General features: G+C 50.9%; 1 protein-coding gene across 1 annotated transcript in view; it reads left to right on the top strand.

Annotated features, from left to right (window-relative positions):
* Positions 1-16,123, top strand: part of TLL2 (tolloid like 2) — a 124,009-nt gene that overhangs the window by 96,714 nt on the left and 11,172 nt on the right. Inside the window, exons 13-19 of the mRNA XM_077780354.1 lie at positions 2,253-2,369; positions 3,385-3,530; positions 3,817-4,012; positions 11,447-11,572; positions 12,291-12,451; positions 13,051-13,231; positions 14,889-15,014. Of these exons, the coding sequence (XP_077636480.1) occupies positions 2,253-2,369; positions 3,385-3,530; positions 3,817-4,012; positions 11,447-11,572; positions 12,291-12,451; positions 13,051-13,231; positions 14,889-15,014 (1,053 nt within the window). The remainder of the gene's footprint in view (positions 1-2,252; positions 2,370-3,384; positions 3,531-3,816; positions 4,013-11,446; positions 11,573-12,290; positions 12,452-13,050; positions 13,232-14,888; positions 15,015-16,123) is intronic.

The following is a 16,123-nucleotide window of genomic DNA, read 5'->3' on the forward strand; positions in this document are numbered from 1 at the left end:
GACAGCTGGGGTTTTAAAAGGAGAGATTTGGACTTGAAACTCAGTTTGGCTAAGAAGGAATTCCTTTTGTGATCCCACATTGTTTAACTGCTTTTCAGCAGCTCTGTCTCCTCACTGGGAAGCAATGCTTGCCCATGCTTTTATGTGTTGTTTTCCAAGAATTAATTGACACTAATTGGCCATGCCAGAGTAACCATTACTGAAAATTTATAGGCTTCTGATGGAGTTTTCCTTGCCAAATTCTTGGCAAAAGTCTCAGCTCATCTTGCTTAATATTAAGCTCATCAGATCCAAAAAGCTGCAGGTGGCCAGAATGGGAAGGAAGCAGAAGGAGATTAGCAACTTCTACCCCATGTCTCCCACAAAGAATGTGTCCACAATTGGCCATCAGGAAATGTCCATCGTAGTCTTTATTACTCCCCAACTTCACTCCCCCAGTTCTCAGAGGGGCAAAGTAGAATTATAACTTCAAGTGGTTGATACAGGGCTTAATACGGTGCTGGCAATGAGGCAGTACCCGCTAAATATCTGCTGAATAGACATAAAAAGTATTGAGATATAAATCACATATTATCCGATTCACCATTTAAAGTGTACAAGTCAATGATTTTTAGTATATTCACAGAGCTGTGCAACCAACCATCACCATAATCGAGTATAGAACATCTTTATCACCCAAAAGAAAACCCATACTCTGTAACAGGCACGAGCTCCCATTTCCCCAATATCAAATGGAGTTTTGAGTGACTCACGCAGTCAGTGCTTGAGAAAATCATGACTTCCAGTCCAAATAGACCTTGACTGGTCTGTGTTGTGAACTGATCACTACAACTCAGCCCATGTCGCACCCTATCCCCATCCCTAACTTGCCGTGGCTGCCATCTTTACAAGGCATTGGGAAGTATAGGGTCAAAGATTACCGTACACACTGGGAAGAACGGCCTTCAGCCCCTTCCTCTGTAAAAGAGTCAAATATCAGACTCATACCCAAGTGTCAGAGAAATACACATTTATTTGCATTTTTCAGTAGCAAAATTTCAACAGCAATTTTGAGCCCCTTTCTATCGGGTAGGGGTAATTAGTATCGGCCAGTTTGTGTTTTCTCCCCTTGAAGTGGGGGTGGCGGTAGGGGCGTACTTTGTGCCAAGGCGTGATGGCAGGGGAGGCAACATTGCCATCCCAGCCGGCATTGCTGGGGGTCCTCATGCCTGTCTGGTCTCCAGTCCTCTATCTGAGCAAAGAATCCTAAGTGGCTGCCGTGCCTCCCTCTCATCTCAACTCCAGGCCAGTTCAGATTGGTGTCAAGTGCACATCTCCCTAGAAGTCGTTCAGTGGGTGATGTCCTGTGGCTCCCCGCATCCTCTGGACTATGGGAAGGTCACTCCCATACCCCTTTACCTGAAGAACTCTGCATGCCTGTCTCTTAGCCTGATGTCTGGAGGAGCCATGTACCCACTCCTGTTCTGACTCCCAGTGGGACATGGGGATCATATCACCCTGCCAGGCTCTGCCCAGGGACGGGGGGCACAGCCCCGTCCTTCTCCCAGACCCTTAAACCCACTTGGGGTCTCTATCATCCTTTTCCATCAAAGGTCTTAGCTCAGGGTAGGACCGGGCACAGGGTCCTTCTAGAGCATCCCTGGTGCCCTGTCCAGTCCCCTCTGCCCCTGGTCCCTCGCTCATCTCCTCCAGGAATCTTTCTAAGACTGCAAGGATGGAAACAGGGGCTCTTACACATTGTGTGTTCTTCCAAGTCTCTGTAATTGTGACTGGGCTTGGGAAGTTTAAAAGCCAAGAAGATTGAATTTTTTTTTTTTTTTTTGGTCTTATGTTCTCTGGTGTCCGTTCTCTGAGGCAGAGAAAGCAGAGGAAAGCAGAATGGCTTCCCCAAAGCATGCTGCCCCCAAAGAAGGGCATATATGTAGTGGGAGACACCAGGGGAGGAAAGAAGCATCACTACTGCGGACCACTACCCCACTTCCTGGGGACGCCCCGCTTGGCAGAGGAGGGGGTGCCGGAGCTACTCTCCGGCTACTTTGGTGGATGGGGGTCTGGCATTCCCTTGAAGTCAGCCTGAAGGAGTCAGGCTTCCGTCCCGCTGTTATTCCTGTATGTGCTACAGGATAAATCGCCACAGCTAAGGTTATCGCTCGCCTTGAGCCACATGTGGAGAAATGTGGCTTCCTCTCTGCCTGTGAGGAGTTTCTTCCTGCTGTGTGCCCATGGCCTGACCCATCTCCTCCACTTCCCAGGCAGGTTTTGTGGTGATAGAGTCCCGGAGCCCCTCACGTCCACGGACAGCCGGCTCTGGGTGGAGTTCCGGAGCAGCAGCAGCGTCTTGGGCAAGGGTTTCTTCGCCGTGTATGAAGGTTTGTTCCAGACGACAGAAGCCCCCTGGGTGGCTCTTGATACCCTCTGACCCTCCCATGCAGCCCGCTGTGTCCCTCTTGCACCTGGGCACACGTGGCAGCTGCGAGAGCTGTGAGGGGAGGGACAACCACCGCGGGGGCTGGGCTGAGGAATCCGCACTGTCCCCTTCCTCCACATTCTGGAAGCAGAGAGGCCAGCTGTGCTTACTTCAAGGCAGGTGTTGCCCACCTGTCACCACCTGCTGCACGCCATTCCAGTGCCACTGGGGAGCGAGTCCCGGGTGCAGAGCCCTGAGGAAATGAAAGCAGCCTCCGAATAGCTGTGTGAGCCTGAGCAGAGAACCTGACTTCTCTGGGTCTCTGTTTATTTCATTTATAAAAAGACTTTGGATAATATCAGGATATTTACAACTACATTTCCTGAAAGGGCCTCTGAGGCCACCCTGGTGGTTGAGTTGAGGGAACACATAGGTCTGGGCTCTAGGCAGCTGCCACCAGGGCGTTTCTGCTTCAGTTTGTCCCACATATTGGGTAAATTGTAATTTTACAGATGCCAAAATTTTGTTTTTTATAAAAGAACATGTGTGTGTGTGCACATGCACACATGTGCGGGCGCCTTCACACCGGCAGTCCCCTACCCTTTACATTAGAATCCCTTGGATAATTCAAACATCACAGCTGCTTGGAGCACACTCCCCTCGCCCCCAGACACACTTGCATCAGAACTTCTGAGGATATGGCCCCTGCTTGCACAGCTCGAAAAATGTCCCAGGTGATTTTGATGCACAGAAAAGGTGGAGAACTTCTGCCTTGCATGGTTATTTTCTTTATATGAAAAAAAATTCAGAATTGCAAACAAATGAAATTGTGCCTTTCCGGAGGCGCAGTCTTGGTTGGATGGAAAGGAAGAGGTTGCCAAGTGGAGCCACCTAGTGGTGATAAGTGGCCGTGAATTTCCTTCCTAAAGGTCTGACCGAGGACCCCATTCCTTCTCTTCCCAACTCTCTTTCTAAAGCTACATGTGGGGGAGACATTAACAAAGATGCTGGTCAGATTCAATCACCCAACTACCCGGATGACTACAGACCTTCCAAGGAATGTGTTTGGAGGATTACAGTTTCGGAAGGGTTTCACGTGGGGCTTACCTTCCAAGCTTTTGAGGTGAGTCCTGCTCAGGTTTTCTTCCCCAGGATGAAGTAAACCCAGGCTGCCTTCAGAAAGGACGTGGAGACAATGTCAAAGCCTGGGTGGATGGAGGGGAGTAAAAGTCTGAGGAGGGGATCCCAGGATGTAGCATTGCTCTTGCCTGTTTATCATCTTAGCCTACACAGCTTGGTCCACCCTGGACTAGATTGTTGAGAGTGTTATTTCGGTTCCCTTCTTACATAAAAACCCTTAAAGCCAGACCATCCATCTCTGTCCACATCACCTCTGTCTTCCTGTTTAGATTGAAAGGCACGACAGCTGTGCATACGACTACCTGGAAATCCGCGATGGCCCCACGGAAGAGAGCGCCCTGATTGGCCATTTTTGTGGCTACGAGAAGCCGGAAGACGTGAAATCAAGCTCCAACAGAATGTGGATGAAGTTTGTGTCCGATGGCTCTATCAATAAAGCGGGCTTTGCAGCCAATTTTTTCAAGGGTATGAATTAGCAGTTTGTTTCCATTTTTAGTCACAGGAAGAGGTATTGCCCCCCTGGCTTAAGAATCACAAAACCCATATGGAACCTTAGCATCAAACCACGCTCCCTGAAGGGAGAAGGCGGTGACCCATATTCGAGCTGCCTCTAACAAAGTCCGCCAGGGACTCAGGAGCAGGCGCAGCCTTGGTGTGGAAATTAGATTTAGTAAGTTTACAAGGTCAACTTAGTGAACCTTGGAGAAACTGCGCATTGATAAGAATAAATATTTATGTAGTCACTCTCATTAACTGAGCACCTACAGTGTGTCAGGAACTGTGCAAGGTACTTGGTTTACATGATGTCATTGAGCAACCCTTGGAGTTGGGTTTGGATCACGTTTGGTTAGAGTCGAGAAGGGTTGCTTGAGGTCACTCATGGTTAAGTGGAAGATCAAGAATCCAAGTGCAGTCTGACCCCTAAACCCAAACTCTTTCTACAGCGTTATTTTACATTCCCTGGTATGGGCCAGAGAGGCAGCCGAGGCACCACCCACAGCCTACAAGTCTACCCTCAAGTGGGCAGGGGTGGGGAGGAGAGTGAGGGAGTGGTGCTCAGGGAACAAACTCCCACTTCGTCGTCTTAGGGATCTGCTGCGTTGCCGCGTCTTCATGAGAGGGGACCTGGAATGGCATGGGAAGACCAGCATGCCTGGCCCCAGCAGAACGGGCTTCTTGGACTCCTTTGTGTGGGCAGCTCTTCCTCCTCTGCTCTCAGGGCCCTGGAAGCTCCTCAGACCACACTCTCAAAGGGAAGCATGGCTCCTCCCCAGCACATTGTGATCGGCGCCCTGTAGCACACCAGCAGCCACTGACTGGTGTCATCTAATCCACACCTGCGGTCCCTTGATTAGTGGCAACACTCACGTCCAGTAGGAAGCTGCCTTCCTCTCCTGCCCTCCTCTCCAAGCACTCCTGGCTGTGCCGGTCCAGAAATCCTCGTTCCTTTCTTACTCCCACTCTCCCCATCTGCCCCCTCTTTAGCCCTTTCTCCCAGATTCTGTGTAAGTGGATGGGTGTCAGAAGAACCCATTTCAAGCCGTGTCCCCCTGAGCAGGCAGCTCTTTCTCCTTTACTGAGAGTTCAGTTTCGTTCTGTGTAAAACAAGGGGAAGAAACCAGCCCCTTTTACCTGAAGCCCCAACAAAATAATGGCCGTCGAGATACTCCACACACAAGCTGGAAAGTGCCGCACAGATATGTGGGATTCCTCTCCTTTGGTCTTGAGGCATCTGCAAGAGCAAAACCCAAGCAGAAACAGAACGAGAATCGTAATGCTTTGAATAATTGGAGGGAAAATGTAATCAATTCTTTCCCAAGTGAAAAACCCAGGCCACAGCAAGTGTCATTCAAATGCAGGTCAAGCTTGTGGTTGGGATGCTTGGAAATTCACAGTCAGTGCCCAACCTGGCCCCAGACTGCATGTGACTTAGCAGCAGCAACCTTCACTGGGTGGCCTTAAGCAAGTTACACCACCTCTCTGAACCCCAGATCTTCCACTTCTACAGATGTGTTCTTGCAGAGCTGATGGGGAAAATGAAACAGTGTAAGCGAATGCACATGGTGTAATGTTTAGTTCCATGAACTGCCTTTGCTAAAGAAGGAGTCTTGGAGGTGGTTATTTTCGTCTCTGGCAAAAATGACCTGACCGTGTCTTCTTGCTGTGGCCAGGTATCATTCTCTTGTTGCTGCTGCAACAAATTACCACAAACCTGGTATCCTAAAACAACACAAATTTATCATCTTGTAGTTCCTGAGGTCAGATTTCCTTGCCTTTTCCAGCTTCTAGAGGAGGTCCCTGCATTTCTAGGTTCAGGTGCCCCTCCTTCGAGCCAGCGCTGGCCAGTTGGGTCTTTCTCCTACCATCAGACCTCTGCTTTCACTGTCACATCTCTTCTTCTGACCCTGACTCTCCTCCTCCCTCTTTCAGTAATAGGGACCCATGTGGCTACACTGGGTCCATTCAGATAACCCGGGACAAGCTCCTATTTCAAGAGCATTAATTTAATCACGTTCCCAAAGTTCTTTTTGCCAAGTAAGGTAACAGATTCACACGTTCCAGGAACAGGGACGCGGACAGCTTCGGGAGGCCTTATTTTACTTACGCCATGTCACGAATGATTACGCGGATTTATTCCACCCCTGTCCTTCTCTTCCTCTGACTTCCACCCTGAGCTCTGTGAATTGGGGGTTGGGGGTTGGGGAGTCGGTAACCCATGACCCGCCCACACCTCATTCCTGGTTCTGCTGCTAATCAGTGAGGCATGTTTTTGAGAGGACCAGCTAAAGCTGGATTTACCAAAAAAAGAGGAAGGGATGCCCAGTTAAATCTGAATGTCAGATAAAGAATGATCCTTTAGCGTAGGCATATCCCAAATGGTGCATACCTTGCTGAGACGTGGTAAGAGATGTTCATCTCAAGTTCAAAGGTAGTTGAGCGTCCTGCATTTTTTGTGGCAACTCCCCTGGAGATGCCAGTCAGCACAGTGGAAGGGGGTGCTTCCTTCTGTGATGCTGCACTGGTTTGTAGGGGACCGAGCCGGCTCGCTCTCAGTACCCATGCTAACCGGCTCCATTTGCTGGTTAGAAAATGCCATCTTCTCCCTCTTCCACGGTTAGCCATCATTCAGCACCCATCAAGCCATATGTCCGGTGCTGTGCTGGGGGCTGGGGACACAGGGGAAAGCACAGTTGTCCTCAGGAGCTCAAGGTGGTGAAAGAGAACTGCAGGCAAATGGTGATAACATGGCCCTGGACGTGTGGACCCCGGAGGCCCCTAGCCTAGGGGCGGGGCCACATCACCCAGCCTCACACTTCAAGGGCATTTCTCTTCTCAGCTTGCAAACATCTTTTTAGATGCCCAGGAAGGTGTTAACTGAGGCCCGTCTACACTGACTTAATGCATAGGCCCGGCTGGACATCTTGATGTCAGTAAGCTGAACCCAAAAACGGGTGGAAACCTCAGAATGCCTCTTGGAGGGGAAAGAAAAGGCTCTAATGAGTGTGTGCCAGAAACCGCATGAGATAGCTCGCTTTATCTTCAGAACAACCCTTGGTAGGCATTATTTTTGCCCTATTTTGAAACTGAGGAAACTGAAATTGCAGCCTGGCAGAGCCAGAACAGACCCTGGGCCTGTGGGTCCCCAGTGAGTCCCTCCCACTACAGAGAGCTGTCAGTGCAGGCAAGGCAGGTGAGGGGCTTGAATTTCTCATTCGTGATCTGACGCCTGTCGCCTTTCTGCCCCCTGGATACCATGGGAATATGGGAAAGAGGGTCTTGGAGTTAGCGTCCAAGGTTCAGCTTTTCATCTCGCCTTCACTCCTTACTAGGTAGGTGTCTGCTCTCAGGCAGATCAGTTTTCCTTTCTGAGACTGGATCGCACCTGCTTTGTTCTCCACTGTTTCCCCAGTGCCTGGCCCACACTCAGCTCAATAAATACTCACCAGACAGGGAATGAATAGATGAAGGAATAATGAGGCTCAGAGTCCTCATTTGTGGGTTGAGCTTCCTGCTGTTTTCCCTGCCTGCTTTTCGGGGTTCCCAGGAAAAAGAATGAGGCGAGACCACAGTCTAGAGTGGTGCTGCCCAACAGAAATAGGAGGCAAGTCACAAAAATGAGCCACATGTGTCATCTTAAGCTGTCTAGCATCAACCTTGTCCCTCGCTTCACCACCCCCCCAAAAAGGAAACAGGTAGAATTATTTGAATATATTTTATTTAACCCGATAGATCGGTTACCATCATTTACCATCACATACAATACTATCATTTTAATACGTAATTTATATATACAAAATTAAAGAAATATTTTTGGTTTTTTTTTTTTCCACACTGCCTTGGAAACCCAGTGTCTTTTTACACTCACAGCACACTCGAATTCAGACTAGCTGCATTTCAAGTGTTCAATAGCCACACAGGCTGGTGGCGACCACATCGGTCAGTGCAGGTCTGGAGACTGGACACAGCCAGGCTTCTTCTACCTGGCCTTTTTCCAGAGAAGCCATCCGTAGGAAGTCCCGGGAACACAGTGCCCAGTGCGTGTGCCGGGACTCCTCCAGTGAAAGAAACTGGAAGGTTAACGACAAAGTCCATGCAGAGAAGTTGGACCAAGCCAAAGAAGCTCTTGCCTTGGCACCAGTTGGCAGGAGGCTCTGCCCAGAGCCGAGTTGGCACATGGTGCTGACCAGGGTGCCAGTTGGCCTCTGCATCCCTCTCCTGGTGCCAGATGGCAGTCCCTCTCTGAGCCCGCTGGCCTGGCAGCAGGCCGAGCTCGTCTCCGCTTACTTTGGGAGATGGCAGCAACGTTTGAAGGTTGGCAGAGCCATTTTGGTCCCACACTCCTCACAGAAAGAATATGATTCCCACCTTGACCCCCACACTCCTCTGTTCCATGGCCAATGGACCACCATGGGGTGTTGATGAGGGCGATGGCTTCCTTCAGGTGCTTCTTCAAAAGTTTAGGGATGTGCCCTGCCTTCTTTCTCGTTGAGTCTCTCTGAAACAATTGTTGGCATCCTACCTGAGCCATCTAATAATCTGAGCATAGAATGGTTCCTTCTTCACTACTACCACTTGAAGAAGGCAAAGAAGAGAGAACTACCACTCTATATGGCTGAGCCTTGCCTAGTTCAGCTTTTTTTTTCCTGCCCACCCCACACTCTCCCAGATTTTTGTGGGAGGCTTGGCTCTTGACCACGGTAGTCCAGAGCAAGCATGAACTTGTGGGCTTAGAACAGATGCTGCTTCATCATGGCGTGGAGGTGGTCCCAAGGACACCCAGACTCCCACCGAGAGTGGGGCCCCTGGTACACTTCCACGCCATCCACCCAAGTTGGAATGGGGTTGAAAACGGCCAAACATCCCACTGCTTTGGCTGGAGGGAGCTCACATGTAACCCTGTATCTTTCACCTGCCTTCCTGGGTCCAACAAACATCCTACACTTCTAGTCCCTGGAGGAACTATATTCCTGTTGCCTTCAGCCCAAATCCAATCTGTCAGCCTCTCTCCCTCCACATGGTTAAGATGGCACCAGGAGACTTGTTCATCTGTGGTCTTCCCTTTCTTGCCGATGCCAAACGTGTGTCCTGCCCATAGCCATAGCGTCTTCTGGCATCAGAATCTCCAGATCACCCCCCAACTTGGTCCTGTGTTTATCTTGGTCCATTTTGATGGGCTTTTCCCATTATTTTTTTCTGCCCTCTCCCCGAACCCATCTGCCGGTTTCTTGACTCTGCTGTGCTGCCTTCCTGCCCATTTCTTCTTCCATCCCTGGCCCATCTTTGACACATTGTCCTTCTTTCTGTTCCTGCTTTTCTCACTCCCCTCCTCAGGCTGGCACTGTGCTCTCACCTGATTCAGGTGTGCCCAGGTAACTTTAACCTTTCCACCGCCCTTATCATCATGTCTGTACACCCACTGGGATTTCAAAAGCAATCTTGCTGTTGTCTCTAGGGAGAGCTACTCTGTACCGGAGGTCTGTCTGCTGGGTTCTTTACATGCTTCCTTTTCAACCCCCACAACCCTAAAAGCAGGTACTATTCTCATTTTAAAACAGGAGGAACACTCAGAGAGGTTAAATCACACAATTTGTTGGGGTAAGATTCAGTGGTGGATCCAGTCGAGGTCTTACTCTAGAATAGGCTCACTCTAGAACACTGGACTCTTTCCATTTCTCCTTATCATTGATTCTCTTCCCATACTTTCTAGCAAATGTCAAAGAAAGTACTTTGCCTTTTGTAAAGGAGTAAGTAGTTGCCAGATGGTTACTATTTTAGCATACTTAATGCTTACATTTATTTGAGCCCATGGACAACTTCAAACCCCTGTTAGAGCATGTCTCCTAAACCCAGTCCGCCTCATGACCAGCTTACTTAAGCTTGGGCTGAGCCCAACAAGGCATCACTCTTAGAATTGCCTGAGTTTATTGCCCACTATGTGGAATGATGGGATATTCACGTGCTATTGTTTAACCGGTGAAGATGGAGCAGATAGATGAGTGTTTTGTTCATCATGGACAAGGAAGATGGAAGGAAATGGGTCTATTTGACTCAGAAAAGGGCAGCTCAGAGGGACACATCACGGCTGAAGGGTTTGCGTGTTCTGCAGAACCCATGGGTTGGAAGTTGCCAGGAGCCAGAATTTTGATGATTCAAATCCCAAAGGATAAGAAATACTTTTGGAAAGCAGTGAGAGTCCTATCTCTGGGTGATTTCAAGCAGGACCTGCAAAGCCATCTATAAGAAATGTTATGGAAAGGATCACTGCCTGAGGGCAGTACTGGGGTGGGGGGTGTCTTTTCAGGACTTTACCAACTCTAAGATGTCCTGATGTCTATCATTTTATGTATAATGTGGTCTTTGGCGATTTTGTGGACAACCCTGTGCTTGCTCTCTTCCTACCTTCCGTGGTATTAGGAGCCGACACCACCCCCAGCTTTCCTCCCTCCTAGACTGGGCTTGTTCAGCTTTGCTTTGTTTTGGAAGGTGCCTCAGTGTCTTGCTGCACCTTCTCTGGGCTGCCTGGCTCAGGCCACAATCTCCCCCTCTCCAGGATGGATGCGCCACAGCTTGGCAACGGAAAATCGGGAGTTTTTCCTTTTATTTCTGATCCTCTTCTTGGCGATGCCCATGGCCTGGGTTTCTCTTTTCTCCAGTGATGCACAGGCTGACATTTCCGGGCAGATTGTCCAATGATTCTGTGTTCCTCTTCAGGACGGCTCTCCTGGCATCCTGCTTGCTGTTATTTAATTGCCCCAAACATATCACTAGACACTCGTCCGTGCTGAATCCCATCTGACTCCTCTGTAACTCAGTCTCACTGTGCTGCCCCCTGCAGTTTCTCCCGGGTGTGTTGGCTAACCCAAGAGCTTGGCGTTTTCTGTTACCTTGAAGATCTCCCTGTGCATACCTCTTCCGATTATTTATAAGATGCTAAATCACAGGTTCTGGTTCTGTTTCTAGAAAATTCTTTCATATCTTCATCTAGAAATGTGTCCTTTTGTTCTTACCCTCCTCGTAGTCTCCCTGAGTAGTTCCATACTTGGGGGAACCCCAATTCCATGGCGTTAAACCTGCTTAAGTCTTCGGTGTGGAACCTTTGAGATTTAAAATCAAATCACTCTGTATTCCCTGACTGAACCGTTTGAAGAATAAAATCATCCAGGCTTGATCTCCCCCCGAGGGGCCCTCCTGGCTAACAAGTTACTCTTGTGTCCTCGGGCCTTGGCTACGGCTGCGGCCAGTTTCTGAGACATGGATGTGAGTCTTCCTGGGAGGTGGTCACCAGCCATTCCTGTTCTTAGAGGTCCTTTGCCGGGGGCCCCGGGATGTGGAAAGGGATGGGGAACAGACCAAGCAGCTTTGCTGTGATTTAGCCGGGGTCCCCTTCCTCTCTAACAGAGGTGGATGAGTGTTCCTGGCCAGATCGTGGAGGGTGTGAGCAGCGCTGCGTGAACACTCTGGGCAGCTACAGGTGCGCGTGCGACCCCGGATACGAGCTGGCTGCCGATAAGAAGATGTGTGAAGGTTGGTGTCGGAACCGCCAAGCTAGGATGACACAGGATAAGGGACAAGCCTTAGGAGACGTGGGGGAGGAGGTGGGGCAGCCGGCTGGCTGTGAGGCGACATGATCTGTGGTGGGTGATGTCCCTGGCTCTCTCGGAGGGAAAAATAACTCCACAAAGTCACACGTGGGCGAGGGCTGCCCAAATGACAAGAACTCCGCCCTAGACACAGAATGGTTTATTTTCTTTTGTGACCGTGAAACCTTCACATGATTCTTCAGATAAAAAATAAAAGCAAAGAAAAACCATGGTGGGACTCAGGTAATAGCTCATATCATTCATTCTATTTCTACCTACCTGGTGTTCCATTTTCCCTGCCCACCTGCCTGTGCTGCTTGTAAGCCAGGTAATGTGCGTAGCTCGGTACAAACGTTCCTAAGTCTCCTTTGGTCCAAGTCTTGCGTAGTCCCAGCTATGCCACTGAGTGACAGGTGCACACACATGCATTGTCATCATCTTACGAAGTGGCGAAGACTTGTCTGCAGCCTCATCCCTCCAAATCCCCAGTTGAAGCAGACTAGAAGAAAGGCCCCTGGATTAATCACTTCAGATTTTCAACCTTTTTCTTTTTCTTTTTTTTTTTTTTAATTAAAGAACAGCAGGCTTATTGCTGCTTGGGGGAAATCGCAGTCACTTGGAACTAAAACCAAATGAATCTTGCTTCTGTTTCTCCCGTGCAGTGGCCTGTGGCGGTTTTATTACCAAGCTGAACGGAACCATCACCAGCCCTGGGTGGCCGAAGGAGTACCCCACAAACAAAAACTGCGTCTGGCAGGTGGTGGCCCCTGCTGAGTACCGGATCTCCCTCCAATTTGAAGTGTTTGAACTGGAAGGCAATGATGTACGCTTGTGCGCTCTAACTGATTGTGCGGGGATGCGGCTCGGGGCCCGGCGGCCAGGGAGGTAGCTGCTACTGTCACGCGAACCTGGCGGGGCAGAATCGGGGGAGTGTTTGGTGTAGCGCTTGCAGCTGTGCATCATCCACGGATACAATGTCGTGGTCCTCTTTGTCCCTGACAAACCCAAGGAGAATCAGGACCAGAGTGGAGGAGATAGGTCTTGGGGTAGGAGATGGTCAAGACAAGTATGTCCCCTGGGGTAGGAGTCTGGGGGTGAGGGTCCTGCCGAGGGGAACGAGCGGGCTGAGATGCAGCTGGGGACCAGGATGGTATGAACTGCCCGTCCCCTCCCTTGGGCAGTGGTCATGGGCCAGGCCCAGGCCCAGGTAGAGCCCTCCAGCCAGAGAGCTAGTCACGAGAGCCCCATGTCTACACGCTGGGCCAGAGGGACCCCAGTAAGAGCTGAGAGGACCCTCCCCACTGGACATGGCTGACCCGCCTGGCCCCTAGGCAGGCTGCAGTGTCAGGAAGGAGGTCCTGCACTGAGGCTGGGGCGGGGCCGCGGGAGGACCGGGCGGCTCCCCGTGGCGCTCCCTTGCAGGTCTGTAAGTACGACTTTGTGGAGGTGCGCAGCGGCCTGTCCCCCGACGCCAGGCTGCACGGCAAATTCTGCGGCTCCGAGATGCCCGAGGTCATCACCTCCCAGAGCAACAACATGCGTGTGGAGTTCAAGTCAGACAACACGGTCTCCAAACGCGGCTTCAGGGCCCACTTCTTCTCAGGTGTGTGGGCTTGGGAGCCGGTTCCCAGGCCCAGGGCGGACACGGTTCTATAGGCGCTCAGCCTCTGCGCATCTGCCCATCCCCTCTCTGCCCTCTGCCCCTGCCCTCAACCTTGAGGTAGTGTGCCTGGATCTGGGTGGTTTTTTTGGGGGTGGGGTGGAGGGGTGGTGGTTATATTATTACAGGGCTGTCATAACAAACAGCCACAAAGTGGGCAGCTTGAAGCCACAGATCCCTCCCAGTCCCCAAGGCCAGAAATCTGTAGTCAAGGTGTGAGCAGGGCTGTGCTGCCTCTAAAACCCTTCCTGGCCTCTTCCTAACTTATGGTCCCAGTGCCTAAGTGTTCCATGGGCTTCATCGCTCTATTCTTTAAGGATTCTTAGCTGTCCTCAGGAAACGAAAACACAAAGTGTTCGGTGACACACTGCAGTAGGTATTAGGAAGGCAGGGAGGCACCACTGACCCCCGGAGGTAACCCGGTGCTGGGGGCCGGGGCGGAGGCCGGTCCTCGGTTACTACAGGAAGAAGCTGGCCATGGGGAGCTGCTTGCAGTGCCGGCCTGAGCTACAAGAACCACCGCGATAACAACAGCTAGTGCTTGAGTTCATGCATAATAAATAATCGCTGACACTCACCCTGGGCTGGATGCTGTTCTAAAGTGCTTTCACTGTACTCATTCGTTTCCTCTTCCCAACAACCCTATGGGGTGAGGACACCAGTCCTGGCTCCCCTTTACAGGTGAGGCAACTGAGGCACCAAGGTCAAGGACTGCCCAAGGTCACAACAGCTGGGAGTGGTGGTGCAGGATGGGCACTGAGCCGTCTGGTCTGTGGCTGCACACGTACCTTCTTCGCAGGCAGGAGGTGGTATGGAGTCGGGGAGGAGGAGCCCAGGCCTCTGGGTCACACAGGCTGCTTGCTCACTGAGCACCTTGGGCATGTTAGCATTCTCAGCCTCAGTTTCCTTACATCTAAATGGGGGCATGGGCACCTGCCTCCTAAGGTTATATGAGAACAAACTTAGATACTGTATAGAAAGTGTTTTGGAGGGGCGCGTGGGTAGCTCAGTCAGTTAAGTGTCCGACTTTGGCTCAGGTCATGATCTAACAGTTCGTGAGTTTGAGTCCTGTGTCGCGGGCTCTGTGCTGACAGCTGAGAGCCTGGAACCTGCTTCAGATTCTGTGTCTCCCTGTCTATCCTTCCCCTGCTGTGCTCTCTCTCTCTCTCTCTCTCAAAAATAAATAAACATTAAAAAGTGCTTGGGAAGTACCCATCAAATACATATTCAGCACATGGTAGTTATTTTATTATTGTTACTATTGTTAATATTAGCCTATCCTTTAAGGAGTTCACTGTCTTGGTAGGAAGCAGGGGTAAAGAATATATATACATATATACACATAGATAACACACGTGTATATACATGCATATATATACACATATATACAGGTATATATCATTAAAGTGCTTAAGAGCACAGGGAATTCCGTGTATACCAGGGCCAGGTATTATCTAACAGATGCTTCCCCCTCCCACCCTAGGAAGGGGATAATCAAAATCAGGGAAATCCGGGAGGCTTCCCGATGGAGGCTACTTCTGAGCAGAGTTCTGAGGTGGGAGGGACATTCCCCCTTAGGAGAGTCTGTTGGTCTCCTCAGACAAGGACGAGTGTGCCAAGGACAACGGCGGGTGCCAGCACGAGTGCGTCAACACGTCCGGGAGCTACCTGTGCCGGTGTAGAAACGGGTACCGGCTTCACGAGAACGGGCACGACTGTAAAGAAGGTAAGACTGGAGCGCAGCTGGGGGCGCGGCTGCCCTGGCCGCCAGGGCGGGCATGTGTGCAAGCGTGAGAGCGAGCGGTCCTTCAGCGTCTGCCTTCCCTCCTCCTTGACCTCCTGCTGAGGGTGATTTTCCCCAGCCTCCTCCAGGAGGCTTGCAGGGCCCGTGGGGGCCTTCCTGAAGTTATCGCAAAGTGGTTACACCCCTAGGCTCCAGAATCAGACTATCTAGGTTTAAATCCTGGCTCTGCTACTTCCTGCCTATGTGACTTTGGGCAAGTTACTTAACCTCTCTGAACTTCAAGAGACTAAACATCCCTCCTTCTTAAAGGTGTATGGGGATTAAATGAAGGCATGCCTAGAAAGCATTTCAGACTGTCTGGCACCCACGAAGCACTTGAAATGTTAGTATCAGCCATCTATGACATGAGAGCAGTTGCCACATGCAGGCCTAATAATACAATGAGTTGGAAAACAATTGCTCCCTGCTCCGCTTACTACTCAGAGATCGGGGCCAGATGCCTTTGAATGTCCAGTCATTCTGGAAAGAGCCTCCTTCTGTTTTCACCATGCCTGTGAAGGGAGTTTAAGCATCTCTGATAAGCATGCAGGCCTCTAGGCCTTTGGCCCCAGCACAGGGCCCCGCAGAGGGCGTCAGGGGGAAGGAAGGTGTGAAGACTGTCCCAGAGGGGAGGCTGGGAGGTTTGCGGGCCCACAGAGTCCCAGCAGGCCCACCTGGCACGTTCCAGGAGGAGCTAAGACAGCTTCAGAAGCAGGGTCCCTGCCACCCTCCAAACCCCGCCCTGTGACACAGACCTGGGTTGGTTGGGAGACCGGTTGGAAGAACTTGGAAGGAGCCATCATTCTGGAACTTAAAAGTCTTTGTCAGAATCCTGTGAGGTGGGCCTGGGTCAGACCAAAGCTTCCCTCCTGTGGTGTGGGGGAGGCCGGGAGGGGCTGAACCCCACTAAGGCTGCGCCAGCTGAACAGTGGCTGCCTTCCTATGGGTCCCCCCAGGGCGTGGGGTGGGGGTGGGTGGCAGCAGATGTCCCAGAAGCTGAGTCCATGTCCCTATTGGCATTTGGGGTCTGTGTGGCTGCAGAGTGGAGGCGG

The sequence above is a fragment of the Crocuta crocuta genome, unplaced genomic scaffold (assembly GCF_008692635.1).
Source record: "Crocuta crocuta isolate KB4526 unplaced genomic scaffold, BGI_CrCroc_1.0 scaffold170, whole genome shotgun sequence".
NCBI classification, from domain to species: domain Eukaryota; kingdom Metazoa; phylum Chordata; class Mammalia; order Carnivora; family Hyaenidae; genus Crocuta; species Crocuta crocuta.